At 37.7% G+C, this 25,686-nt stretch overlaps 1 protein-coding gene across 1 annotated transcript; it reads left to right on the top strand.

Moving 5' to 3' along the window:
- The first annotated feature begins 6,593 nt into the window (after positions 1–6,593).
- On the top strand, positions 6,594–24,065 carry LOC310722681 (ankyrin repeat and EF-hand domain-containing protein 1-like). The gene is made up of 10 exons (XM_083535273.1): positions 6,594–6,629; positions 7,815–8,218; positions 8,324–8,523; positions 8,619–8,768; positions 8,859–8,982; positions 10,165–10,894; positions 12,200–12,426; positions 12,606–12,724; positions 13,670–13,759; positions 23,747–24,065. The coding sequence occupies exons 2-10, from the start codon at positions 7,819–7,821 to the stop codon at positions 23,930–23,932; spliced, it is 2,226 nt and encodes a 741-aa protein (XP_083391399.1). The 5' UTR covers positions 6,594–6,629; positions 7,815–7,818; the 3' UTR covers positions 23,933–24,065.
- The last annotated feature ends 1,621 nt before the right edge of the window (positions 24,066–25,686 follow it).

Raw genomic sequence — 25,686 nt, forward strand, 5'->3', positions numbered from 1 at the left:
ATTCACCAGTGGTAGATGCAATGACAAGAAAGAGGTTAAAGTGCAAAAAAATATATATATATATCTTGATCATGTGACCAAATAAATAATAAAGTAAGTAACGAGTCTGGTTTGAAAATTTAAGAAGTAGAAAATACAGATGTGTAATAAAATTGAGTGAAAGTAAAAAGTTGTCCAAAAAAAAAACAAAAAAAAAATAGTGACGTAAAATTCTGATACCAGAAAAATGAGTATTTCAATACTTCCCATTTCTACTCCCTACTCACTGTTTCCCTTTTCCTACTCACTCTTCTCTTCTCTCTACTCACTATTCTCTACTCCCCTACTCACTAATCCTTTCACTATACTCACTATTCACTACTCCCCTACTCAACAATCTTTTCTCTCTACTCACTATTCTCTACTCCTCTACTTACTAATCCTTTCTCTCTACTCACTATTCTCTACTCCCCTACTCACTAATCCTTTCTCTCTACTCACTATTCTCTACTCCCCTACTCACTAATCCTTTCACTCTACTCACTATTCTCTACTCCCCTACTCACTAATCCTTTCTCTCTACTCACTATTCTCTACTCCCCTGCTCACCAATCCTTTCTCTCTACTCACTATTCTCTACTCCCCTACTCACTAATCCTTTCACTCTACTCACTATTCTCTACTCCCCTACTCACTATTCTCTACTCCCCTACTCACTAATCCTTTCACTCTACTCACTATTCTCTACTCCCCTACTCACTATTCTCTACTCCCCTACTCACTAATCCTTTTTCTCTACTCACTATTCTCTACTCCCCTACTCACTAATCCTTTCACTATACTCACTATTCTCTACTCCCCTACTCACTAATCCTTTCACTCTACTCACTATTCTCTACTCCCCTACTCACTCTTCTCTTCTCTCAACTCACTATTCTCTACTCTCCTACTCACTAATCCTTTCACTCTACTCACTATTCTCTACTCCCCTACTCACTCTTCTCTTCTCTCAACTCACTATTCTCTACTCTTCTACTCACTAATCCTTTCACTATACTCACTATTCTCTACTCCCCTACTCACTAATCCTTTCACTCTACTCACTATTCTCTACTCCCCTACTCACTCTTCTCTTCTTTCAACTCACTATTCTCTACTCTCCTACTCACTAATCCTTTCACTCTACTCACTATTCTCTACTCCCCTACTCACTCTTCTCTTCTCTCAACTCACTATTCTCTACTCTCCTACTCACTAATCCTTTCACTCTACTCACTCTTCTCTTCTCTCTACTCACTATTCTCTACTCCCCTACTCACTAATCCTTTCACTCTACTCAATCTTCTCTTCGCTCTACTCACTATTCTCTACTCCCCTACTCACTAATCCTTTCTCTCTACTCACTATTCTCTACTCCCCTACTCACTAATCCTTTCTCTCTACTCACTATTCTCTACTCCCCTACTCACTAATCCTTTCTCCCTACTCACGATTCCCTTCTCTCTTCTCACTATATCATTATCTCTCTATTCCCTTCTTCCTATTCATCCTTCCATGCTCCCTTCTCATTATTTCCTGCACTCTTCACCATATGTATTATTCCTTCAGGCTAAGGTGGGTTTACCAATGTAAAAATCATATAACAAAAACCAGAGGGTCATGCCAAAAGAAGACGTATTACTTTAATGAGGAGCAGGAGAGAGAATTTCTTCTCACAAATATCGATTGTAACAGTGTTAGCTTGTAACCTGTGGAGTTAGCATGGTGCCGCAGTGGCCGCATTTTTTATTTTTAAGTCTTCAGTGCTAGCTACCATCTGGATACATCTGTGAGGAAAGAAAAAGTACATTAAGCCATATTAAGCAAATGCATTATTTTTTTTGCCTTATGCTGTGTGTCACAAACTACAACTAAAGAAACTTCGTCATTGTTTTGTTTGGAACCAACACCAAAACTCATTCTATGCAAAAAAAAACAACCATTCATTATTATTAAAACTGTGACAAATTAATTTAAAAAATCATGCCATTTATATATTCAGAAAAGGTGTAATGTCATTGAAAGGAACATTTACATATTTCATTATATTTTCATGATTGATTCAAGAAAATCAGTAAGGAATCAGCTATATTTATTGAGCCAGGATATCAAAATATAATTTATACTTTATACAAAAATCACTCTGTCAACACATTATGTCCAAAATAGCTTCCAGAATTATATGAACTGTCTTGGGGTCACTTATGCAGTGATATTTAATAATAGAGGGACCAATCTTTTAATTTAAAGTACAGCATTTTCCATAAACAACCAAAAACAGTTTTTTGTGGCTGATTGAATAATTGTATGAATCGGTTGTGGTGGTGAATACAATACTGACAGAAGATGCTACATAAAAAAACAGAGTGCGACATGCAATTCAAAAAGAAAGAAAGAAAGAAAGAAAGAAAGAAAGAAAGAAAGAAAGAAAGAAAGAAAGAAAGAAAGAAAGAAAGAAAGAAAGAAAAAGAATGAAATGTGCTAATTGTTAGTGTATGTGTGAGTGTGAAAAGTGACAGTGAATAATAATATACATGTATATAAGTTGTGTATGTATATAAGTTGCATTTAACATCTGTTACATAGAGTGCAATAGAATACAATTAAATACAATATACTATAATACACTAAACTTCAATACTCTACACTACAATACTGCTACAATTCACTGATATACAATACAGTACACTACCCTATACTACACTACACTACACTACAATACACTGCACTATAACACAATACACTACACTACACCATGCTACACAAGACTACAATAATAATACAATACACTACAATACACTACAATACAATACACTACACTACACCATGCTACACAAGACTACAATAATAATACAATACACTACACTACAATACACTACACTACACTACGCCATGCTACACAAGGCTACAATTATAATACAATGCACTACAATACACTACAACATGCTACACAAGAGTACAATAATAATAATACACTACAATACAATACACTACACTACACTACACCACTAAAATACCATAAACTACACTACAATACTTTCTACACTACACTACTCTATAGTAAAATACCATATAATACACTACAATATTCTCTACACTACACTACAATACAATACACTACTCTATAGTAGAATACCATATAATACACTATAATATTCACTACAATACAATACAATACACTACACTACACTACACCATGCTAAACAAGACTACAATAATAATACAATACACTACACTACACTACACTACACTACACTACACTACACCACTAAAATACCATACACTACACTACAATACTTTCTACACTACACTACAATACAATACACTACAATACACTACACTACACCATGCTAAACAAGACTACAATAATAATACAATACACTACACTACACTACACCACTAAAATACCATACACTACACTACAATACTTTCTACACTACACTACAATACACTACACTACTCTATAGTAAAATACCATATAATACACTACAATATTCTCTACACTACACTACAATACAATACAATACACTACAATTCACTACACTACACCATGCTAAACAAGACTACAATAATAATACACTACACTACACTACACTAAACCACTAAAATACCAAACACTACACTACAATACTTTCTACACTACACTACAATACACTACACTACTCTATAGTAAAATACCATATAATACACTACAATATTCTCTACACTACACTTCACTACACTACACTACACTACACTACACTACACTACACTACTCTATAGTAAAATACCATATAATACACTACAATAATCTCTACACTACACTACACTACAATACACTACACTACTCTATAGTAAAATACCATATAATACACTACAATATTCTCTACACTACAATACACTACACTACAATACACTACACTACACTACACTACTCTATAGTAAAATACCATATAATACACTACAATATTCACTACATTACACTACAATACAATACACTACACTACACTACACTACACTACACTACACTACACTACTCTATAGTAAAATACCATATAATACACTACAATATTCTCTACACTACACTACAATACAATACAATACACTACACTACACTACACTACACTACTCTATAGTAAAATACCATATAATACACTACAATATTCTCTACACTACAATACACTACACTACAATACACTACACTACACTACACTACACTACACTACTCTATAGTAAAATACCATATAATACACTACAATATTCACTACATTACACTACAATACACTACACTACACTACACTACACTACACTACTCTATAGTAAAATACCATATAATACACTACAATATTCACTACATTACACTACAATACAATACACTACACTACAATACACTACACTACACCATGCTAAACAAGACTACAATAATAATACACTACACTGCACTACACTACACTAATAAAATACCAAACACTACACTACAATACTTTCTACACTACACTACACTACACTACACTACACTACTCTATAGTAAAATACCATATAATACACTACAATATTCTCTACACTACACTACACTACAATACACTACACTACACTACACTACACTACTCTCTAGTAAAATACCATATAATACACTACAATATTCTCTACACTACACTACACTACACTACACTACTCTATAGTAAAAGACCATATAATACACTACAATATTCTCTACACTACACTACACTACACTACACTACACTACACCACTAAAATACCAAACACTACACTACAATACTTTCTACACTACACTACACTACACTACTCTATAGTAAAATACCATATAATACACTACAATATTCACTACATTACACTACAATACACTACACTACACTACACTACACTACACTACTCTATAGTAAAATACCATATAATACACTACAATATTCACTACATTACACTACAATACAATACACTACACTACAATACACTACACTACACCATGCTAAACAAGACTACAATAATAATACACTACACTGCACTACACTACACTAATAAAATACCAAACACTACACTACAATACTTTCTACACTACACTACAATACACTACACTACTCTATAGTAAAATACCATATGATACACTACAATATTCTCTACACTACACTACACTACAATACACTACACTACACTACACTACACTACACTCTAGTAAAATACCATATAATACACTACAATATTCTCTACACTACACTACACTACACTACACTACACTACTCTATAGTAAAAGACCATATAATACACTACAATATTCTCTCCACTACACTACACTACACTACACTACACTACACTACACTACACTACAATACTTTCTACACTACACTACACTACACTACTCTATAGTAAAATACCATATAATACACTACAATATTCACTACATTACACTACAATACACTACACTACACTACACTACACTACTCTATAGTAAAATACCATATAATACACTACAATATTCACTACATTACACTACAATACAATACACTACACTACAATACACTACACTACACCATGCTAAACAAGACTACAATAATAATACACTACACTGCACTACACTACACTACACTAATAAAATACCAAACACTACACTACAATACTTTCTACACTACACTACAATACACTACACTACTCTATAGTAAAATACCATATAATACACTACAATATTCACTACATTACACTACAATACAATACACTACACTACAATACACTACACTACACCATGCTAAACAAGACTACAATAATAATACACTACACTGCACTACACTACACTACACTAATAAAATACCAAACACTACACTACAATACTTTCTACACTACACTACAATACACTACACTACTCTATAGTAAAATACCATATAATACACTACAATATTCACTACATTACACTACAATACAATACACTACACTACAATACACTACACTACACCATGCTAAACAAGACTACAATAATAATACACTACACTGCACTACACTACACTAATAAAATACCAAACACTACACTACAATACTTTCTACACTACACTACAATACACTACACTACTCTATAGTAAAATACCATATAATACACTACAATATTCTCTACACTACACTACAATACACTACACTACACTACACTACACTACTCTCTAGTAAAATACCATATAATACACTACAATATTCTCTACACTACACTACACTACAATACACTACACTACTCTATAGTAAAATACCATATAATACACTACAATATTCTCTACACTACACTACACTACACTACACTACACTACACTACACTACACTACACCACTAAAATACCAAACACTACACTACAATACTTTCTACACTACACTACACTACACTACTCTATAGTAAAATACCATATAATACACTACAATATTCTACACTACAATAGTATACACAACAATACACTACACTGCACTTAAATACCATATAATACCATATAATACACTATAATACTCATGCATACGTCATAAAGACTCTGAACGTTCTCATATCCGTGACGTAGAGGTGCTATAAGTTCAGCTACAAGCGGAAAAGCGACCACACTACAGTATATATACTGTAGCGGTCACCAACATTTTGGCATCACAGACCGGGTGTGTGTGTGTGTGTGTGTGTGTGTGTGTGTGTGTGTGTGTGTGTGTGTGTGTGTGTGTGTACATATTATATTACTATTATATGATTTAATTACTACTTTAATTATTACGCACAGTATATAATATAAATGTATCTAAACTCACCATAATGCAGAATCAGTGTGGTTCAGTTGTCGATGCATGGGAAAAACTACTGTTTTTTATATCTATTTATTTATTTATTATACATACATTTTCCGACATTAAAAATAAGAAAATAACAAAAAATTATTAATAGGATTTAGCGTTTCCAAACTCGTACTGCGCATGCGCGCCACGCGGGGGCAGCACACCTGCTGTAAACTGTTTGAGGGCAGGTATGAAGACTTCTGTGTTACTCCGTAACTTCATGGATCCCCAGGCCGTTGATGTGAAACCATCACCAGCTACACAGAGTGGACTTCAGTCAAAGAGAGCGCCATCAAGAGGATGCAGGCAGATCCGAGGAGAGGAGAGGGGCAGGATCAGTGGTTACTGGTACCTCAGGAGCATGTTTAACTCAAAGAGAAGAGGGGTGATGGGGAGGGAAATATATTGATTATTAAGTATTCTTATTGTTGTATAAAAGTTAAGTGCAGTTGGGGACTCCGACAAGACTCGCTCTGGCAGCGTAAATAAAAAGGAGAACCAGAAAGTAACCTGACATGAGGGATCTCTGGGATAAGAGACGGCCCACCACACCACCGTCAACAAACCTGAGTGAACATGACAGAGTGAGGGGACGACAGCAAACAAATATCCCAGTTCACCAAACACTCTAAAACCATGATCCCTCCAGATCTGCTCCTTCACTCCTTCAGTCCCGAACACAGATTGGAAGAATGTTTCCATATCCAAATCATGCTAATTGTTATATCTTTCCATTTTTTAGAATTCTCCTGTCTGCATTTGTGCCACACTGACCTTTGAAAACATACAAATTTGCCGAACAAATGTTTTTTTTTCTCAGCAGCTTTAAAATGACTGGTTAAAAATGTTTTCATAGGAAAATATTTCAAACATAAAAACATTTAGTTTTGACTTTATTAATAATAAAACACCATTTTATATCGTATTCCTAGTCTGTTTCTCTTTTATTGATTGTATGAATGTGAGTTTAATCTCCAGCCATTTGTTTTTTATTTCCCATTTTGTTTCCTCCTGCAGAGAGATGTCTTATAAAAAAAACCCTGAATCGCCTCCTTTAAGAAGATCGTTAAGGACGAACATCATGGCAGAAGGGACGCTGGAGACCAAGCAGTTGTATAAACTGCTGCAGCTGGTACACCAGCAGAATGAAAAAGAGGTGGTGAAGATAGTGCATAACGGCGTTCCGGATCTGATCAACCTGACCGAGCCGAATGACGGGTACAGCGCCCTGCACATGGTCTCCATGGTCAACAATTTAGAGATGGCTGAAGTTCTCCTGACCCTAAACGCTCACCCTGACATCCAGAACCTAATGGGACAGACTCCATTGATGATTTGTGCAGAAAAGGGTTATGTCGACATGGTCAAGCTTTTGACTAATTATCAAGCCAGCGTCAAATTTTTGGACAAAGAGGGTAGAGGTGTGCTTGTTTTTTTTGTTTTTTCAACCGTCTGAGAATCTGCCGTATTATTTGTATAGTTTGGACGTTATTTATTTTCATCCTTGTGCCTGTTGTTCTGTACAGGAGTGCTGTTTTACTGTATCGGCCCTACAGATATGCACAGGCAGATCCAGGAAATTATTATGAGCACCGATATCGACGTTACAAACGTCTCGAACTCGGGCAAATCCGCGTTCTTGTTTGCCTGTGAACACGCCAAGGACTGTGAAGACCTCTGCATGCAGCTCATAGAAAGAGGAGCCGATCCCAACGCTGCTGATCCGGTTAATCTTAACCCCTCCCATTTAAACAAATAATAACTTGTTAATAATGCGCACAGGTTTTTATTAAAAATAGAAATAATACGTGTGCTTTTCAGGAGACCAAGAACACGCCTCTGATGGCGGCAATCAAATCCGGATCTGTCGCGTTGGTGAGAGCGATCCTGCAGAAAGGAGGAAACCCGGATGCTGTTGACAAGCAACAGCTGCACGCTGCCCATTTCGCAGCAACCGGAGGATTTGTCGAGGTAACAAAGGGTTACAATAGGAATCTAACGACAGCATTACTATGCTTATTGTTATTATTATTAATGATGATATTTACATTGTTATCCCAGATGCTGAGCCTGCTGTCCGCATACGCTGCTGATTTCAACATGGTGTCGTTATTTGGGAATACGCCATTGCACGCAGCCGCAGCCGAAGGCCACGATGTTTGCTGCAGGTTTCTGATTCAGAGGGGTGTGTTACAGTTCAAATGCACAGGATTCTAGAAATGCACAGCATATCCTTTTTCTGAAATGATCTACAAAAGAAGGGCTGGGTTCTACATGTTTCACGTGGCCTTTTATATTCATCTTAAACAGTAGTGGAAGAACTACACAAACTATGTACTTGAGATAAAGTAGAAAATATTATTTCAGTGAAGAGTCAAAGTACAAGAATATTTGCCTTCAAATCTACTATCCAAAGTACTATGATTCATTATGTCTATAATGTTCATTTCTTGTCACAAGACAAAACCTAGTTCATGTAAAAAGACTCTAATGTTACTCTTAATACACCAAACTATCTATAGAGTGATAGTAATGAGTCAATCACTGATTGATATCAATTTCAGTTATCATGAGCCCAATACCTTCTTTTTAAGAAAATCACGAATATAGTCAGAGTCGGAGTCTGGATTTTCTTCCATTATTTCTTCCTCTCAAAATGTTCTGCTTGCTGTTGAACTGTATGTTGGTGATAAGTAGATACACCAAGAGCCAATCAAAACAAGTTTAAAACAGAGCACGCGCTCGATCCCGATTGGTTACTTGCTGCGTGTTTGACCACTTACGTTTTTATTCTCAGAAATAAAATGAAATGGCTGATTTAGCAAAATGTAGTTGAGTAAAAAGGAAGATGTTTGACTTTGAAATTTTGTGAAGTTAAAGTCTCCCCAAATTATTATAGAGATTATTATTATATAAATTTTAATAATTTAAACGAGGGAGGAAGAATAGAATAGCCTTTATTTGTCACATATACATTACAGCACAGTAAAATTTGTTCTTCGCATATCCCAGAAGGTTAAGGGCCTTGCTCAAGGGCCCCTAGAGTGGTAGCTTGGCGATACCGGGGCTTAAACCCCCCCGACCTTCTGATCAGTAACCGAGCACCTTAACCACTGGAGCTACCACTTTCCAGTACCACTTCTTGAAACACTTAAACTAGCACTTTCTACCCTGTTTGTTTTACGTCTTTGTCTATTGAAAAAAAAAAAGGTGCTGTAAATCCCCCCCATCAGAGTTCAGGCTGAAGGTATCGTAAGGCTATAACCGGATGAAACAGTGTTGATTTATTCATTGACGAAGCACTTTTCTACGTGGGCCTGGTTAGGGGCGTCTGCTAATTGTAAATGTAAGCGTCTTTTGTTTTCAGGATGCAACGTGATGACGAAGAACCAGCTAAAGCTGGCTGCGAGTCAGGTGGCCAAACAAAACCGCTGCAAAGCCGCGCTGAAAGAACTGAAAGCAGCTGAAAAAGCTCAGAAAGCAGGAAAACTCAAACCGCTGATTGATCCGGCCCGCCTACACGATTGGTCTCTAGAGCACAAAGAAGCGCTCACTCGTGCCTTCCAACCAGAAGAAGAAGCGAGCCCTTTTATTCCCGAGGAGACGTTTCTTTCCGTACTGCAGGCTCATCACGCCCCCGTAACCAACGAAACACTTCAAACGATCTACAACAATTTCGTGGGAAAACAAAGGGGCGAAATCAACATTGACGACTTTTTCACCGGGAACGGCTTCCTCCCGAAAAAGTACCAGCTCTCTTCCTTTTTGCCCAAAGTCAAGAAAAGTAAAACAAGGTCAAGGAAAATGTATAAAACCGACAAAGAAAAATCCCCTCAGTCTCCAGATGTGATGGACCCAGGGGAAGATACGAGTCCCTTCAGCCGCGAGCGTACTCCAGACCCTTCGTTGTTCTTCGATTCCATGGACGTTTATATCAACATAAACAAATGTTTGAGAAAGAACGACTTCGAGACCCTGAGGTTAGCGTTTAGCCAGAAGATCCCTGTGGACATCAGAGATAATTTGTACAAAACGCCTCTCATGAACGCCTGCATCTCTGGGAACTACGAGATGGCTCGCTTCCTCATTGAACATGGGTAAGGAAGACCACAGAGTGGTGATGTAGGCCTTTCAATGCTGTTTCTACTGACTAGAGGTGTACCTGAAAATCAGTCTTAATTAAAAGTATAGATACCTTACTGCATAACTTACTTCAAGTCCCCAATTCCAATATGACTTTAGGTTTAGAAGCACCAACCTTTTTGAAACTGAGAGCTACTTCTTGGGTACCGATTAATGTGAAGGGCTACCAGTTTGATACACACTTCTGAAATAACACATTTGCTCAATTTACCTTTAATTATATGTTATTATTAATAATGAATGATATTCATCTATGTGAAGACACTGATCGTGTTGATGATTTCTCACAATAATTATCAACAATGATTTAACAAGGTAGGAAACAGATAAATATCAATATGCCAAACTTTATATATATCATTTATATAAACTTATATAACTATATATAACTTTATACCAATGCAAATGTGATTTAGAAAAGAATAGCAACAAACTAAAATTAGATGCAGCTCACTGGTAAGTGGCGCTATAGTGAGCTATTTTTAGAAAAGGCCATGGCTGATGTGGTCCTTGCGGGTGACCATGTTGGTGACCCCCTGGTTTAGAGTATCTGATTTGAATATAACTTTGAACAGTATTTTACTCATATTGACCGTCGGTTCAAAGATGCACTAGTCCTTAACACCAAGACACATGTTAGTGAAAACCTAAAAACAGTCAACACAACAGTTTCTTCAACACAACAGCCTCTTCAACATGTCAGAATGAACCAAAGATCAGACAAGTCAGACAAAGTAGAAAAGCAATCTTTCTAAAGGGGATCGTTAATGAACCAAAATATAACAGGATCATGTCACGTAGTCGAAGAACCATTCAAATTGAAACCGACCATTAAAATAAAAGTAAATAATTTTGGACAAAGTAAATCCAAAGTTGTCCGAACTGACTGGGATTGGATGCATTGCTCAGTCTCAGAGAGGGGTGATTATTTTTATTCGACTCCAAAAAATCTTTTTGAATTGAAAATAAAGCCAGCAGTGCAAAAAAGTAAATCCCAGGCAGCAGATGCAGGTTGGGAGATGTTGAGCGTTAATGATGTCTTCAGCAGAGGTGCAAAATGTAATTGGCAACACATTTTTAGTGGAGTAAAAAGTGCATATTCATGACAATAAAGTTATTCCTTCGCATATATATATTAAATCATAAATGTATTTGAGTAGAGAGTACATTTACTCAAATACTTTCCACCACTGCTACTGACTCTGTGTTCAGTCAGTTCATGAGGTGACACTAAACGCGTGTTTGATCCACGTTGTCAGGGCGAACGTGAATACGCACGATCAGCTGAAGTGGAGCAACCTACATCACGCCTGCTTGGGCGGACACACGGACATCGTGAAACTTCTTCTGGAGCACGGCGCTGTTGTAGATGCAAGGACTACAAATGATGTGACACCGCTAATGAGGGCCATCCAAAGCTGCCAGCTCTGCTGTGTGGATCTTCTCATCAAATCCGGTGCGGACATCATGGCCACGGACAAGCATGGTACTTAAATTATTATTATTGCAATGCTAAAGGATTCCCCAAACCTCTCCAGGCTTGAGGCTCCTCCTGATGACTAACCGAACCCTTTTGATGCATGCTTAAATTGTTGAATTCACTTTAGAGTTGCAGAAAAGTCACATTTTTGTTTTATCTCTATGTGTTTGTGTGTTTGTGTGCAGGACAAAGCTGCCTGTTCCTCGCCGAGAAATCCGGAAATGCACAAATCGAGACTCTGCTTAAAAATGCCCCCCAGCAATCAGAGGAAAACGAGGACCCACCAGAACCTCCTGAGATGGAGGTTAGACTGATAGAAAGACCGATCTCTCTCACCTGTATTCTCTTTACACATATTGCACTATACGAGGTGGTATCAAAAAGTTTCAAGACTAGCTCTATTCACAAGAAAGTACTTTATTTATCTTCAACATCTATCACCTTCAAAATAGTCTCCTTGCACAGCAATAGAGCGCCCCCAGGGTTCATTTCGAAGGGTCTCAAGCACCTTCTGCGATTGGCGCTGGATCTCCACAATGGTGTAAAATCAGCGAACTTTCAGCCGGATCTGTGCGAGTGGGGTGGGTGAGGGAAAGTGAGATCATGTGACTTGCTCTCCGCCGATCATCATGCACGAGTCGCCTAATAGATTTTTATTTTTATTTTTGGGGACTGAGGTCTTTGAAGATCTTCCTAAACTCTCTTGTCATCCTCTTGAAGAGCGCATGCAACTCAAAACACCTAGAACGACTTGACCGCAGCATGACCGCATGTCAAACATCTCCGTGACAGATTTTCCCAGTTTCATGCTGAATTTTCACGTTCACTCTTTGTTCCAACTTTCTGTTCGTGATAAAAAATTACAGACGTGGTAATGCACGTGGTCAGAAAAGCACCAGTTAGTCTCGAACCTTTTTCGATACCATCTCGTACTTCCCTGTACCATACGATGCTACATTCTAGCATACCATACAACACAATACCATCAAATAATATGTTAAATATTGGTTCACAAGAATGTCATGTTTTCACCTGTGTGTATTGAATTATTCTGATTTGCTATTTAGACACTCATGGTAGATTGAAACACATTCAAAAGAAAGCTATGGTGTGATATCGTGATATTTCAACATACACTTTATTCTACATCTCCACCACCATGGCCTGGTATTTCACCTTTAGCAATATGTAGTTTAGGAACTCTATAAAAATGTCTTTTCTGTGTTTGTCTGGGTTTTTTGTTTTGCAGAAAGGTTCGCCCAGCGCGACGGCTAAAGGATGCATGGTAGCTTTAAACCCTGCCGCTGCAGATCAGTGCATTACCCTTCCCTCTAAAACAGTAAGTCATTTATTCTTCATTTATTTTTACACAACGATTCTAAAGAATAAAATATACTGTTAATGCACCACTGTACAGTGTAAAATAAAAATTACTACAGACTTTAGCAAAAAGTAGATGTACGTTTTCATATGCACCCTGGGGTAAATAATAAATAAAAGGTCCATCATGTGGATACTACAGAGTGAAGTGTATAGTGTAAGATGTAATATGTATAGTGTATAGTGTAAGGGTGTAGTGTGTATAGTGCAGAATGTAAGTGTGTATAGTGAGGAGTGTAAGGGTGTAGTGTGTATGGTGCAGAATGTAAGTGTGTATAGTGTAGAGTGTAAGGGTGTAGTGTGTATAGTGCAGAATGTAAGTGTGTATAGTGTAGAGTGTAAGGGTGTAGTGTGTATAGTGCAGAATGTAAGTGTGTATAGTGTAAGGGTGTAGTGTGTATAGTGCAGAATGTAAGTGTGTATAGTGTAGAGTGTAAGGGTGTAGTGTGTATAGTGCAGAATGTAAGTGTGTATAGTGTAGAGTGTAAGGGTGTAGTGTGTAAGGTGCAGAATGTAAGTGTGTATAGTGTAGAGTGTAAGGGTGTAGCGTGTATAGTGCAGAATGTAAGTGTGTATAGTGTAGATTGTAAGGGTGTAGTGTGTATAGTGCAGAATGTAAGTGTGTATAGTGTAGAGTGTAAGGGTGTAGTGTGTATAGTGCAGAATGTAAGTGTGTATAGTGTAGAGTGTAAGGGTGTAGTGTGTATAGTGCAGAATGTAAGTGTGTATAGTGTAGAGTGTAAGGGTGTAGTGTGTATAGTGCAGAATGTAAGTGTGTATAGTGTAGAGTGTAAGGGTGTAGTGTGTATAGTGCAGAATGTAAGTGTGTATAGTGTAGAGTGTAAGGGTGTAGTGTGTATAGTGCAGAATGTAAGTGTGTATAGTGTAGAATGTAAGGGTGTAGTGTGTATAGTGCGGAATGTAAGTGTGTATAGTGTAGAGTGTAAGGGTGTAGTGTGTATAGTGCAGAATGTAAGTGTGTATAGTGAGGAGTGTAAGGGTGTAGTGTGTATAGTGCAGAATGTAAGTGTGTATAGTGTAGAGCAGGGGTGGCCAACCCGCGGTTCGCAAGCCGCATGCGGCTCTTATGTTCCTTTCGAAGTTTGTGTGTGTTTGATTTTTAATGTGCGTGTTCGCTTTGCTTAAGTTCAATACGGTATTTTTAAGACTTAAATGAGCGGCGCCCCTACTGGGAAACTTTGCGGTATATCAGACCTTGGCATGAGGCCAAACATAAATTACAGGGATGCACCGAGAATTTTCGGAAATACCTAAATCACCAAAACAACACGACAGAAACACAATTGTAATGACCAAATAAAAAAGCGCAGCAGCACACGGTTATCTGGATAAGAGCAACATGTCTGCGGTGTGAGGAGAGCGATTTGCAAAACATGCAATGCTGAAATTTCAAGAGGGGGTGTATCTGCAAAGAGTTTCTCCAAGTCGGGTTTAATTGATCACCTGAAATCCAAACATCCCGATTTCCATTCTAAATATGAGAACGCGGCGCAGAAAAGTAGTCAATCCGAGCATGCGCACTCCGTCTGTAGAGGACGTTTTTAAAAAGGCAGGAAAGTTTTCCAGTGACGATGCCAAGGCAAAAGGCATAACACAGAAAATTATCGAATTTATTGCCATTTGAATTGAATTTTCATTTCGGTGCATCCCTAAAATATTATCGTTGGTGTGGCCCTCTGACACAATTCAGCTTTCTCATGTGGCCCCTTGTAAAAATTAATTGCCCACCCGTGCAGTATATTCATCTCATGCACATTCGCATTTGACGAAAATACCGTATTGAACTCAAGCGAAGTGAACACGCACATAAAAAAAACACAAACAAGGTCTGTGTTTTCTACCCTGAAACATGTGAAATCAAAGCATCTATCTGTTCTGACTGACACACACGTGAAAGAATTGCTTCGAGTAGCAACAACGGAATACGAGACAGATTTGAAGGGGATTGTTCAAGGCAAAGAATGCCAAAAGTCCCACTAAGTAACATGCATAGTAAAAGAAAAACGCTATTGTAAATTATTATATATTTTTTTGTGGACTTAGTTAAACTGAGTTTGTGTGTGAGACAGTGCACACAATGTTCATTGTTGAAAATGACTGGCCTGTGGTCTTAGAACTGTAGGAGTCAATTTCTGTCATTATGTTGGTGTGTGACATTTACAATAAATCTGGCTGAGCAGAGGTGTGTGTGTGTGTGTGTGTGTGTGTGTGTGTGTGTGTGTGTGTGTGTGTGTGTGTGTGTGTGTGTGTGTGTGTGTGTAAGAGGAAGGGATGGGTGATGTTCATGTGTGCCCATGTGTATGATGTGGCTCTTTGCGGTAACACAGTAAAAAATGTGGCTCTCGGTCTCTGACTGGTTAGCCACCCCTGGTGTAGAGTGTAAAGGTGTTGTGTGTATAGTGCAGAATGCAAGTGTGTATAGTGTAGAGTGTAAGGGTGTAGTGTGTATAGTGTAGAGTGTAAGGTGTAGTGTGTATAGTGTAGAGTGTAAGGGTGTAGTGTGTATAGTGTAGAGTGTAAGGTGTAGTGTGTATAGTGTAGAGTGTAAGGGTGTAGTGTGTATAGTGTAGAATGTAAAGGTGTTGTGTTTATAGTGCAGAATGTAAGTGTGTAGAGTGTAGAGTGTAAGGGTATAGTGTGTATAGTCCAGAATGTAAGTGTGTATAGTGTAGAATGTAAGGGTGTAGTGTGTATAGTGCAGAATGTAAGTGTGTATAGTGTAGCGTGTAAGGGTGTAGTGTGTATAGTGTAGAATGTAAGGGTGTAGTGTGTATAGTGTAAGGGTGTAGTGTGTATAGTGTAGAATGTAAGGGTGTAGTGTGTATAGTGTAGAGTGTAAGGTGTAGTGTGTATAGTGTAGAGTGTAAGGTGTAGTGTGTATAGTGTAGAGTGTAAGGGTGTAGTGTGTATAGTGTAGAGTGTAAGGGTGTAGTGTGTATAGTGTAGAGTGTAAGGTGTAGTGTGTATAGTGTAGTGTGTATAGTGTATAGTGTAAGGGTGTAGTGTGTATAGTGTAGAATGTAAGGGTGTAGTGTGTATAGTGTAAGGGTGTAGTGTGTATAGTGTAGAATGTAAGGGTGTAGTGTGTATAGTGTAGAGTGTAAGGTGTAGTGTGTATAGTGTAGAGTGTAAGGTGTAGTGTGTATAGTGTAGAGTGTAAGGGTGTAGTGTGTATAGTGTAGAGTGTAAGGGTGTAGTGTGTATAGTGTAGAGTGTAAGGTGTAGTGTGTATAGTGTAGTGTGTATAGTGTAGAGTGTAAGGGTGTAGTGTGTATAGTGTAGAATGTAAGGGTGTGTTGTGCATAGTGTATAGTGTAAGGGTGTAGTGTGTATAGTGTAGCGTATAAGGGTGTCTAGTGTAGAATGTAAGGGTGTAGCATGTTTAGTTTATGTCTACAGTGTGTGATTTGTGTGGGTTTTGTAAGGTATTTTAATGTAAGGATATAGTGTGTATAGTGTAGAGTGTGCTGTAGTATAAGGGTGTAGAGTGTATACTGTAGAATGTAAGGGTGTAGTGTGTATAGTGTAAAATGTAAGGATGTAGTGTGTATAGTGTAAGGGTGGAGTGTGTATAGTGTAGAGTATAAGGGTGTAGAGTGTATAGTGTAGAATATAAGGGTGTGGTATGTATAGTGTATACTGTGGAGTTTAAGGGTGTAGTGTGTAGAGTGTAAGGGTGTAGTGTGTATAGTGTAAGGGTGTAGTGTGTATAGTGTAGAATGTAAGGGTGTAGAGTGTATAGTGTAGAGTATAAGGGTGTAGCGTGTATAGTGTAGAATGTAATTGTTCAAGGCAAAGAATGCCAAAAGTCCCACTAAGTAACATGCATAGTAAAAGAAAAACGCTATTGTAAATTTTTTTGTGGACTTAGTTAAACTGAGTTTGTGTGTGAGACAGTGCACACAATGTTCATTGTTGAAAATGACTGGCCTGTGGTCTTAGAACTGTAGGAGTCAATTTCTGTCATTATGTTGGTGTGTGACATTTACAATAAATCTGGCTGAGCAGAGGTGTGTGTGTGTGTGTGTGTGTGTGTGTGTGTGTGTGTGTGTGTGTGTGTGTGTGTGTGTGTGTGTGTGTGTGTGTGTGTGTGTGTAAGAGGAAGGGATGGGTGATGTTCATGTGTGCCCATGTGTATGATGTGGCTCTTTGCGGTAACACAGTAAAAAATGTGGCTCTCGGTCTCTGACTGGTTAGCCACCCCTGGTGTAGAGTGTAAAGGTGTTGTGTGTATAGTGCAGAATGCAAGTGTGTATAGTGTAGAGTGTAAGGGTGTAGTGTGTATAGTGTAGAGTGTAAGGTGTAGTGTGTATAGTGTAGAGTGTAAGGGTGTAGTGTGTATAGTGTAGAGTGTAAGGTGTAGTGTGTATAGTGTAGAGTGTAAGGGTGTAGTGTGTATAGTGTAGAATGTAAAGGTGTTGTGTTTATAGTGCAGAATGTAAGTGTGTAGAGTGTAGAGTGTAAGGGTATAGTGTGTATAGTCCAGAATGTAAGTGTGTATAGTGTAGAATGTAAGGGTGTAGTGTGTATAGTGCAGAATGTAAGTGTGTATAGTGTAGCGTGTAAGGGTGTAGTGTGTATAGTGTAGAATGTAAGGGTGTAGTGTGTATAGTGTAAGGGTGTAGTGTGTATAGTGTAGAATGTAAGGGTGTAGTGTGTATAGTGTAGAGTGTAAGGTGTAGTGTGTATAGTGTAGAGTGTAAGGTGTAGTGTGTATAGTGTAGAGTGTAAGGGTGTAGTGTGTATAGTGTAGAGTGTAAGGGTGTAGTGTGTATAGTGTAGAGTGTAAGGTGTAGTGTGTATAGTGTAGTGTGTATAGTGTATAGTGTAAGGGTGTAGTGTGTATAGTGTAGAATGTAAGGGTGTAGTGTGTATAGTGTAAGGGTGTAGTGTGTATAGTGTGTATAGTGTAGAATGTAAGGGTGTAGTGTGTATAGTGTAAGGGTGTAGTGTGTATAGTGTAGAATGTAAGGGTGTAGTGTGTATAGTGTAGAGTGTAAGGTGTAGTGTGTATAGTGTAGAGTGTAAGGTGTAGTGTGTATAGTGTAGAGTGTAAGGGTGTAGTGTGTATAGTGTAGAGTGTAAGGGTGTAGTGTGTATAGTGTAGAGTGTAAGGTGTAGTGTGTATAGTGTAGTGTGTATAGTGTAGAGTGTAAGGGTGTAGTGTGTATAGTGTAGAATGTAAGGGTGTGTTGTGCATAGTGTATAGTGTAAGGGTGTAGTGTGTATAGTGTTGCGTATAAGGGTGTATAGTGTAGAATGTAAGGGTGTAGCATGTTTAGTTTATGTCTACAGTGTGTGATTTGTGTGGGTTTTGTAAGGTATTTTAATGTAAGGATATAGTGTGTATAGTGTAGAGTGTGCTGTAGTATAAGGGTGTAGAGTGTATACTGTAGAATGTAAGGGTGTAGTGTGTATAGTGTAAAATGTAAGGATGTAGTGTGTATAGTGTAAGGGTGGAGTGTGTATAGTGTAGAGTATAAGGGTGTAGAGTGTATAGTGTAGAATATAAGGGTGTGGTATGTATAGTGTATACTGTGGAGTTTAAGGGTGTAGTGTGTAGAGTGTAAGGGTGTAGTGTGTATAGTGTAAGGGTGTAGTGTGTATAGTGTAGAATGTAAGGGTGTAGAGTGTATAGTGTAGAGTATAAGGGTGTAGCGTGTATAGTGTAGAATGTAATTGTTCAAGGCAAAGAATGCCAAAAGTCCCACTAAGTAACATGCATAGTAAAAGAAAAACGATATTGTAAATTATTATATATTTTTTTGTGGACTTGGTTAAACTGAGTTTGTGTGTGAGACAGTGCACACAATGTTCATTGTTGAAAATGACTGGCCTGTGGTCTTAGAACTGTAGGAGTCAATTTCTGTCATTATGTTGGTGTGTGACATTTACAATAAATCTGGCTGAGCAGATGTGTGTGTGTGTGTGTGTGTGTGTGTGTGTGTGTGTGTGTGTGTGTGTGTGTGTGTGTGTGTGTGTGTGTGTGTGTAAGAGGAAGGGATGGGTGATGTTCATGTGTGCCCATGTGTATGATGTGGCTCTTTGCGGTAACACAGTAAAAAATGTGGCTCTCGGTCTCTGACTGGTTAGCCACCCCTGGTGTAGAGTGTAAAGGTGTTGTGTGTATAGTGCAGAATGCAAGTGTGTATAGTGTAGAATGTAAGGGTGTAGTTTGTATAGTGCAGAATGTAAGGGTGTAGTGTGTAGCGTGTAAGGGTGTAGTGTGTATAGTGTAGAATGTAAGGGTGTAGTGTGTATAGTGTAGAGTGTAAGGTGTAGTGTGTATAGTGTAGAGTGTAAGGGTGTAGTGTGTATAGTGTAGAGTGTAAGGTGTAGTGTGTATAGTGTAGAGTGTAAGGGTGTAGTGTGTATAGTGTAGAGTGTAAGGTGTAGTGTGTATAGTGTAGAGTGTAAGAGTGTAGTGTGCATAGTGTAGAATGTAAAGGTGTTGTGTGTATAGTGCAGAATGTAAGTGTGTAGAGTGTAGAGTGTAAGGGTATAGTGTGTATAGTCCAGAATGTAAGTGTGTATAGTGTAGAATGTAAGGGTGTAGTGTGTATAGTGCAGAATGTACGTGTGTATAGTGTAGCGTGTCAGGTTGTAGTGTGTATAGTGTAGAATGTAAGGGTGTAGTGTGTATAGTGTAAGGGTGTAGTGTGTATAGTGTAGAATGTAAGGGTGTAGTGTGTATAGTGTAGAGTGTAAGGTGTAGTGTGTATAGTGTAGAGTGTAAGGTGTAGTGTGTATAGTGTAGAGTGTAAGGGTGTAGTGTGTATAGTGTAGCGTGTAAGGGTGTAGTGTGTATAGTGTAGAGTGTAAGGTGTAATGTGTATAGTGTAGTGTGTATAGTGTAGAGTGTAAGGGTGTAGTGTGTATAGTGTAGAATGTAAGGGTGTGTTGTGCATAGTGTATAGTGTAAGGGTGTAGTGTGTATAGTGTAGCGTATAAGGGTGTATAGTGTAGAATGTAAGGGTGTAGCATGTTTAGTTTATGTCTACAGTGTGTGATTTGTGTGGGTTTTGTAAGGTATTTTAATGTAAGGATATAGTGTGTATAGTGTAGAGTGTGATGTAGTATAAGGGTGTAGAGTGTATACTGTAGAATGTAAGGGTGTAGTGTGTATAGTGTAAAATGTAAGGATGTAGTGTGTATAGTGTAAGGGTGGAGTGTGTATAGTGTAGAGTATAAGGGTGTAGAGTGTATAGTGTAGAATATAAGGGTGTAGTATGTATAGTGTATACTGTGGAGTTTAAGGGTGTAGTGTGTAGGGTGTAAGGGTGTAGTGTGTATAGTGTAAGGGTGTAGTGTGTATAGTGTAAAATGTAAGGGTGTAGAGTGTATAGTGTAGAGTATAAGGGTGTAGCGTGTATAGTGTAGAATGTAAGGGTGTAGAGTGTATAGTGTAGAATGTAAGGGTTTAGTGTGTATAGTGTAGAGTATAAGGGTGTAGCGTGTATAGTGTAGAATGTAAGGGTTTAGCGTGTATAGTGTAGAATGTAGGAGTGTAGTGTATATAGTGTAGAGTGTAAGGGTGTAGAGTGTATAGTGTAGAATGTAAGGGTGTAGAGAGTATAGTGTAGAATGTAAGGGTGTAGTGTGTATAGTGTAGAGTATAAGGGTGTAGAGTTTATAGTGTAGAATGTAAGGGTGTAGTGTGTATAGTGTAGAGTGTAAGGGTGTAGAGTGTATAGTGTAGAATGTAATGGTGTAGTGTGTATAGTGTAGAGTATAAGGGTGTAGAGTGTATAGTGTAGAATGTAAGGGCGTAGTGTGTACAGTGTAGAGTATAAGGGTGTAGAGTGTATAGTGTAGAGTATAAGGGTGTAGCGTGTATAGTGTAGAGTATAAGGGTGTAGAGTGTATAGTGTAGAGTGTAAGGGTGTAGTGTGTATAGTGTACAGTATAAGGGTGTAAAGTGTATAGTGTAGAATGTAAGGGTGTAGAGTGTATAGTGTAGAGTATAAGGGTGTAGAGTGTATAGTGTAGAATGTAAGGGTGTAGAGTGTATAGTTTAGAGTATAAGGGTGTAGAATGTATAGTGTAGAATGTAAGGGTGTAGTGTGTATAGTGTAGAGTGTAAGGGTGTAGAGTGTATAGTGTAGAGTATAAGGGTGTAGAGTGTATAGTGTAGAATGTAAGGGTTTAGTGTGTATACTGTAGAGTATAAGGGTGTAGAGTGTATAGTGTAGAGTGTAAGGGTGTAGTGTGTATAGTGTAGAGTGTAAGGGTGTAGAGTGTATAGTGTAGAGTATAAGGGTGTAAAGTGTATAGTGTAAAATGTAAGGGTGTAGTGTGTATAGTGTAGAGTGTAAGGGTGTAGAGTGTATAGTGTAGAGTATAAGGGTTTAGTGTGTATAGTGTAGAATGTAAGGGTGTAGAGTGTATAGTGTAAGGGTGTAGAGTGTATAGTGTAAGGGTGTAGAGTGTATAGTGTAGAGTATAAGGGTGTAGAGTGTATAGTGTAGAATGTAAGGGTTTAGTGTGTATAGTGTAGAGTATAAGGGTGTAGAGTGTATAGTGTAGAATGTAAGGGTGTAGAGTGTATAGTGTAGAGTGTAAGGGTGTAGAGTGTATAGTGTAGAATGTAAGGGTTTAGTGTGTATAGTGTAGAATGTAAGGGTGTAGAGTGTATAGTGTAGAGTATAAGGGTGTAGTGTGTATAGTGTAGAATGAAAGGGTTTAGTGTGTATAGTGTAGAGTATAAGGGTGTAGAGTGTATAGTGTAGAGTATAAGGGTGTAGAGTGTATAGTGTAGAATGTAAGGGTTTAGTGTGTATAGTGTAGAATGTAAGGGTGTAGAGTGTATAGTGTAGAATGTAAGGGTGTAGAGTGTATAGTGTAGAATGTAAGGGTGTAGAGTGTATAGTGTAGAGTATAAGGGTGTAGAGTGTATAGTTTAGAGTATAAGGGTGTAGAATGTATAGTGTAGAATGTAAGGGTGTAGTGTGTATAGTGTAGAGTGTAAGGGTGTAGAGTGTATAGTGTAGAGTATAAGGGTGTAGAGTGTATAGTGTAGAATGTAAGGGTTTAGTGTGTATACTGTAGAGTATAAGGGTGTAGAGTGTATAGTGTAGAGTGTAAGGGTGTAGTGTGTATAGTGTAGAGTATAAGGGTGTAGAGTGTATAGTGTAGAGTGTAAGGGTGTAGTGTGTATAGTGTAGAATGTAAGGGTGTAGAGTGTATAGTGTAGAGTGTAAGGGTGTAGAGTGTATAGTGTAGAATGTAAGGGTTTAGTGTGTATAGTGTAGAATGTAAGGGTGTAGAGTGTATAGTGTAGAGTGTAAGGGTGTAGAGTGTATAGTGTAGAATGTAAGGGTGTAGAGTGTATAGTGTAGAGTATAAGGGTGTAGAGTGTATAGTGTAGAGTATAAGGGTGTAGAGTGTATAGTGTAGAATGTAAGGGTTTAGTGTGTATAGTGTAGAATGTAAGGGTGTAGAGTGTATAGTGTAGAGTATAAGGGTGTAGAGTGTATAGTGTAGAGTATAAGGGTGTAGAGTGTATAGTGTAGAATGTAAGGGTTTAGTGTGCATAGTGTAGAATGTAAGGGTGTAGAGTGTATAGTGTAGAGTATAAGGGTGTAGAGTGTATAGTGTAGAATGTAAGGGTTTAGTGTGTATAGTGTAGAATGTAAGGGTGTAGAGTGTATAGTGTAGAATGTAAGGGTGTGGAGTGTATAGTGTAGAATGTAAGGGTGTAGAGTGTATAGTGTAGAGTGTAAGGGTGTAGAGTGTATAGTGTAGAGTGTAAGGGTGTAGCATGTTTAGTTTATGTCTACAGTGTGTGATTTGTGTGGGTATTTGTAAGGTATTTTAAGGTATATAAATATCCAGGGTTAAATCTTTGCACTGTACAGTGTGAACAAGCCTCAAACGAAAAATGTGAACATGACAATTTGTAACGTATGAAATGTGTGTATTGTAGATCTGGGGGGAGAAGGTTGTAACAACTCTTAAGCTGAAGCGGAGAATTGAAGAAAGGCATGTCCATTTTGCAGAAGACATAATGACAGTCTCAGACGAATCAGAGATAAATAGCCAGATTTCGCCATCCTCAACTGCGGGGCCATCGAAGACTCCAAAACGTTCACCAAGCAAAAGAAAACAATAAACTGCTTACTGTAGGAAACATTGTACTCTCAAAATTCATGTAGTTTTCCCACCCAGTCTGGATGATGGAGCACACTGCTTTCACATAAACACTTTGAAGGCCTTTTTATTGTAAAACTATAAGGCTGTTTGTTGAATGTGTCTAATTCTTTTTACCAGACAAATTCTTTAAAAAATATTTTCCTTGTGTTTAAGAATTTATTTAAGCTAATTGAAAAATCATTTGCAGGTTTGTTTTGTATACTAAATATATAGTAAACCAGTATTTAAGATGATGATAATAATAATAATAATAATAATAATAATAATAATAATAATAATAATAATAATAATAGTAATTGCAGTGCTGTATGTATGGAAATGTATACTCTATAACACATTATGAATTTATTACATGTCTTAATGTCATATTTTCCAAAATTATTAGGTCATTTCATATTATTTGGAACAAATTAAAATAAGATACACCAAATGCAATATCCAATTATGATAAGACAGAACAGTGTATCTAAAAACTTTGTCGTAATTAAGTCCCAAATCATATGTAATTTAAACATAATTTTTTCATACAAATGGTTTAAACTAAAAATGGACTAAAGATTGTGTGTGTGTGTGTGTGTGTGTGTGTGTGTGTGTGTGTGTGTGTGTGTGTGTGTGTGTGTGTGTGTGTGTGTGTATATATATATACAGTACAGACCAAAAGTTTGGACAATGAAAATTGTAGAGTCACACTGAAGGCATCAAGGGCTATTTGACCAAGAAGGAGAGTGATGGGGTGCTGCGCCAGATGACCTGGCCTCCACAGTCACCGGACCTGAACCCAATCGAGATGGTTTAGGGGTGAGCTGGACCGCAGAGTGAAGGCAAAAGGGCCAACAAGTGCCAAGCATCTCTCGGGGAACTCCTTCAAGACTGTTGGAAGACCATTTCAGGTGACTACCTCTTGAAGCTCATCAAGAGAATGCCAAGAGTGTGCAAGGCAGTAATCAAAGCAAAAGGTGGCTACTTTGAAGAACCTAGAATATGACATTTTTCAGTTGTTTCACACTTTTTTGTTATGTATATAATTCCATATATAATTCCACATGTGTTCATTCATAGTTTTGATGCCTTCAGTGTGAATCTACAATTTTCATAGTCATGAAAATAAAGAAAACTCTTTGAATGAGAAGGTGTGTCCAAACTTTTGGTCTGTACTGTGTATATATATATCACCATTCTCCCTTTTCCCAGACACCTTATTTAACTTAAAAATGAAAGAAAAGAAAAATGAATTGCTTTCATTTAAAGAAAACATAAAATAATGTAATATACTGTATATCTCTTGACCTCAGCCTCATCACAATACATAAAGGATACAGGCACAAAGGATAAAAGCACAATCTTCTGGAAGAACAGTTCAGGGACTTGCAGTAAAGGACAGAACTCACGTCAATTGTTTTTTTTTTTCCATTTCAGGCAACGAAACAACGTTCCTCCAGGACCAAGGTGTTACATAGAAGAACATAAATGAACACAAGATGACGCAAAAGACCTTGTGCACTGCATCAAATGTGAACAATATTTAGTGCAAACAAACACACCACAATGAGACATTAAACACAGTAACTGTGCATCACTGACCAGTGCATTCAATTTGTGTTCGTGCAAATATATAATTATATAAAGTCCAATAATAATAATAATAATAATATTAATAATAAATCAAAACATTGTTGGTTTAGCAGCAGCTATTTGTGCAAGAGGTTTCGATGG

Source organism: Silurus aristotelis, assembly GCF_946808225.1.
Source record: "Silurus aristotelis genome assembly, chromosome: 29".
Classification (NCBI taxonomy): Eukaryota; Metazoa; Chordata; class Actinopteri; order Siluriformes; family Siluridae; genus Silurus; species Silurus aristotelis.

Coding starts and splice junctions, on each gene's coding strand:
- LOC310722681 (XM_083535273.1), top strand. CDS start 7,819: ATGTCTTATAAAAAAAACCCTGAATCGCCTCCTTTAAGAAGATCGTTA. Junction 8,983..10,164: donor CAGGTTTCTGATTCAGAGGG/GTGTGTTACAGT, acceptor TTTTGTTTTCAG/GATGCAACGTGATGACGAAG. Junction 12,725..13,669: donor CAGAACCTCCTGAGATGGAG/GTTAGACTGATA, acceptor TTTGTTTTGCAG/AAAGGTTCGCCCAGCGCGAC.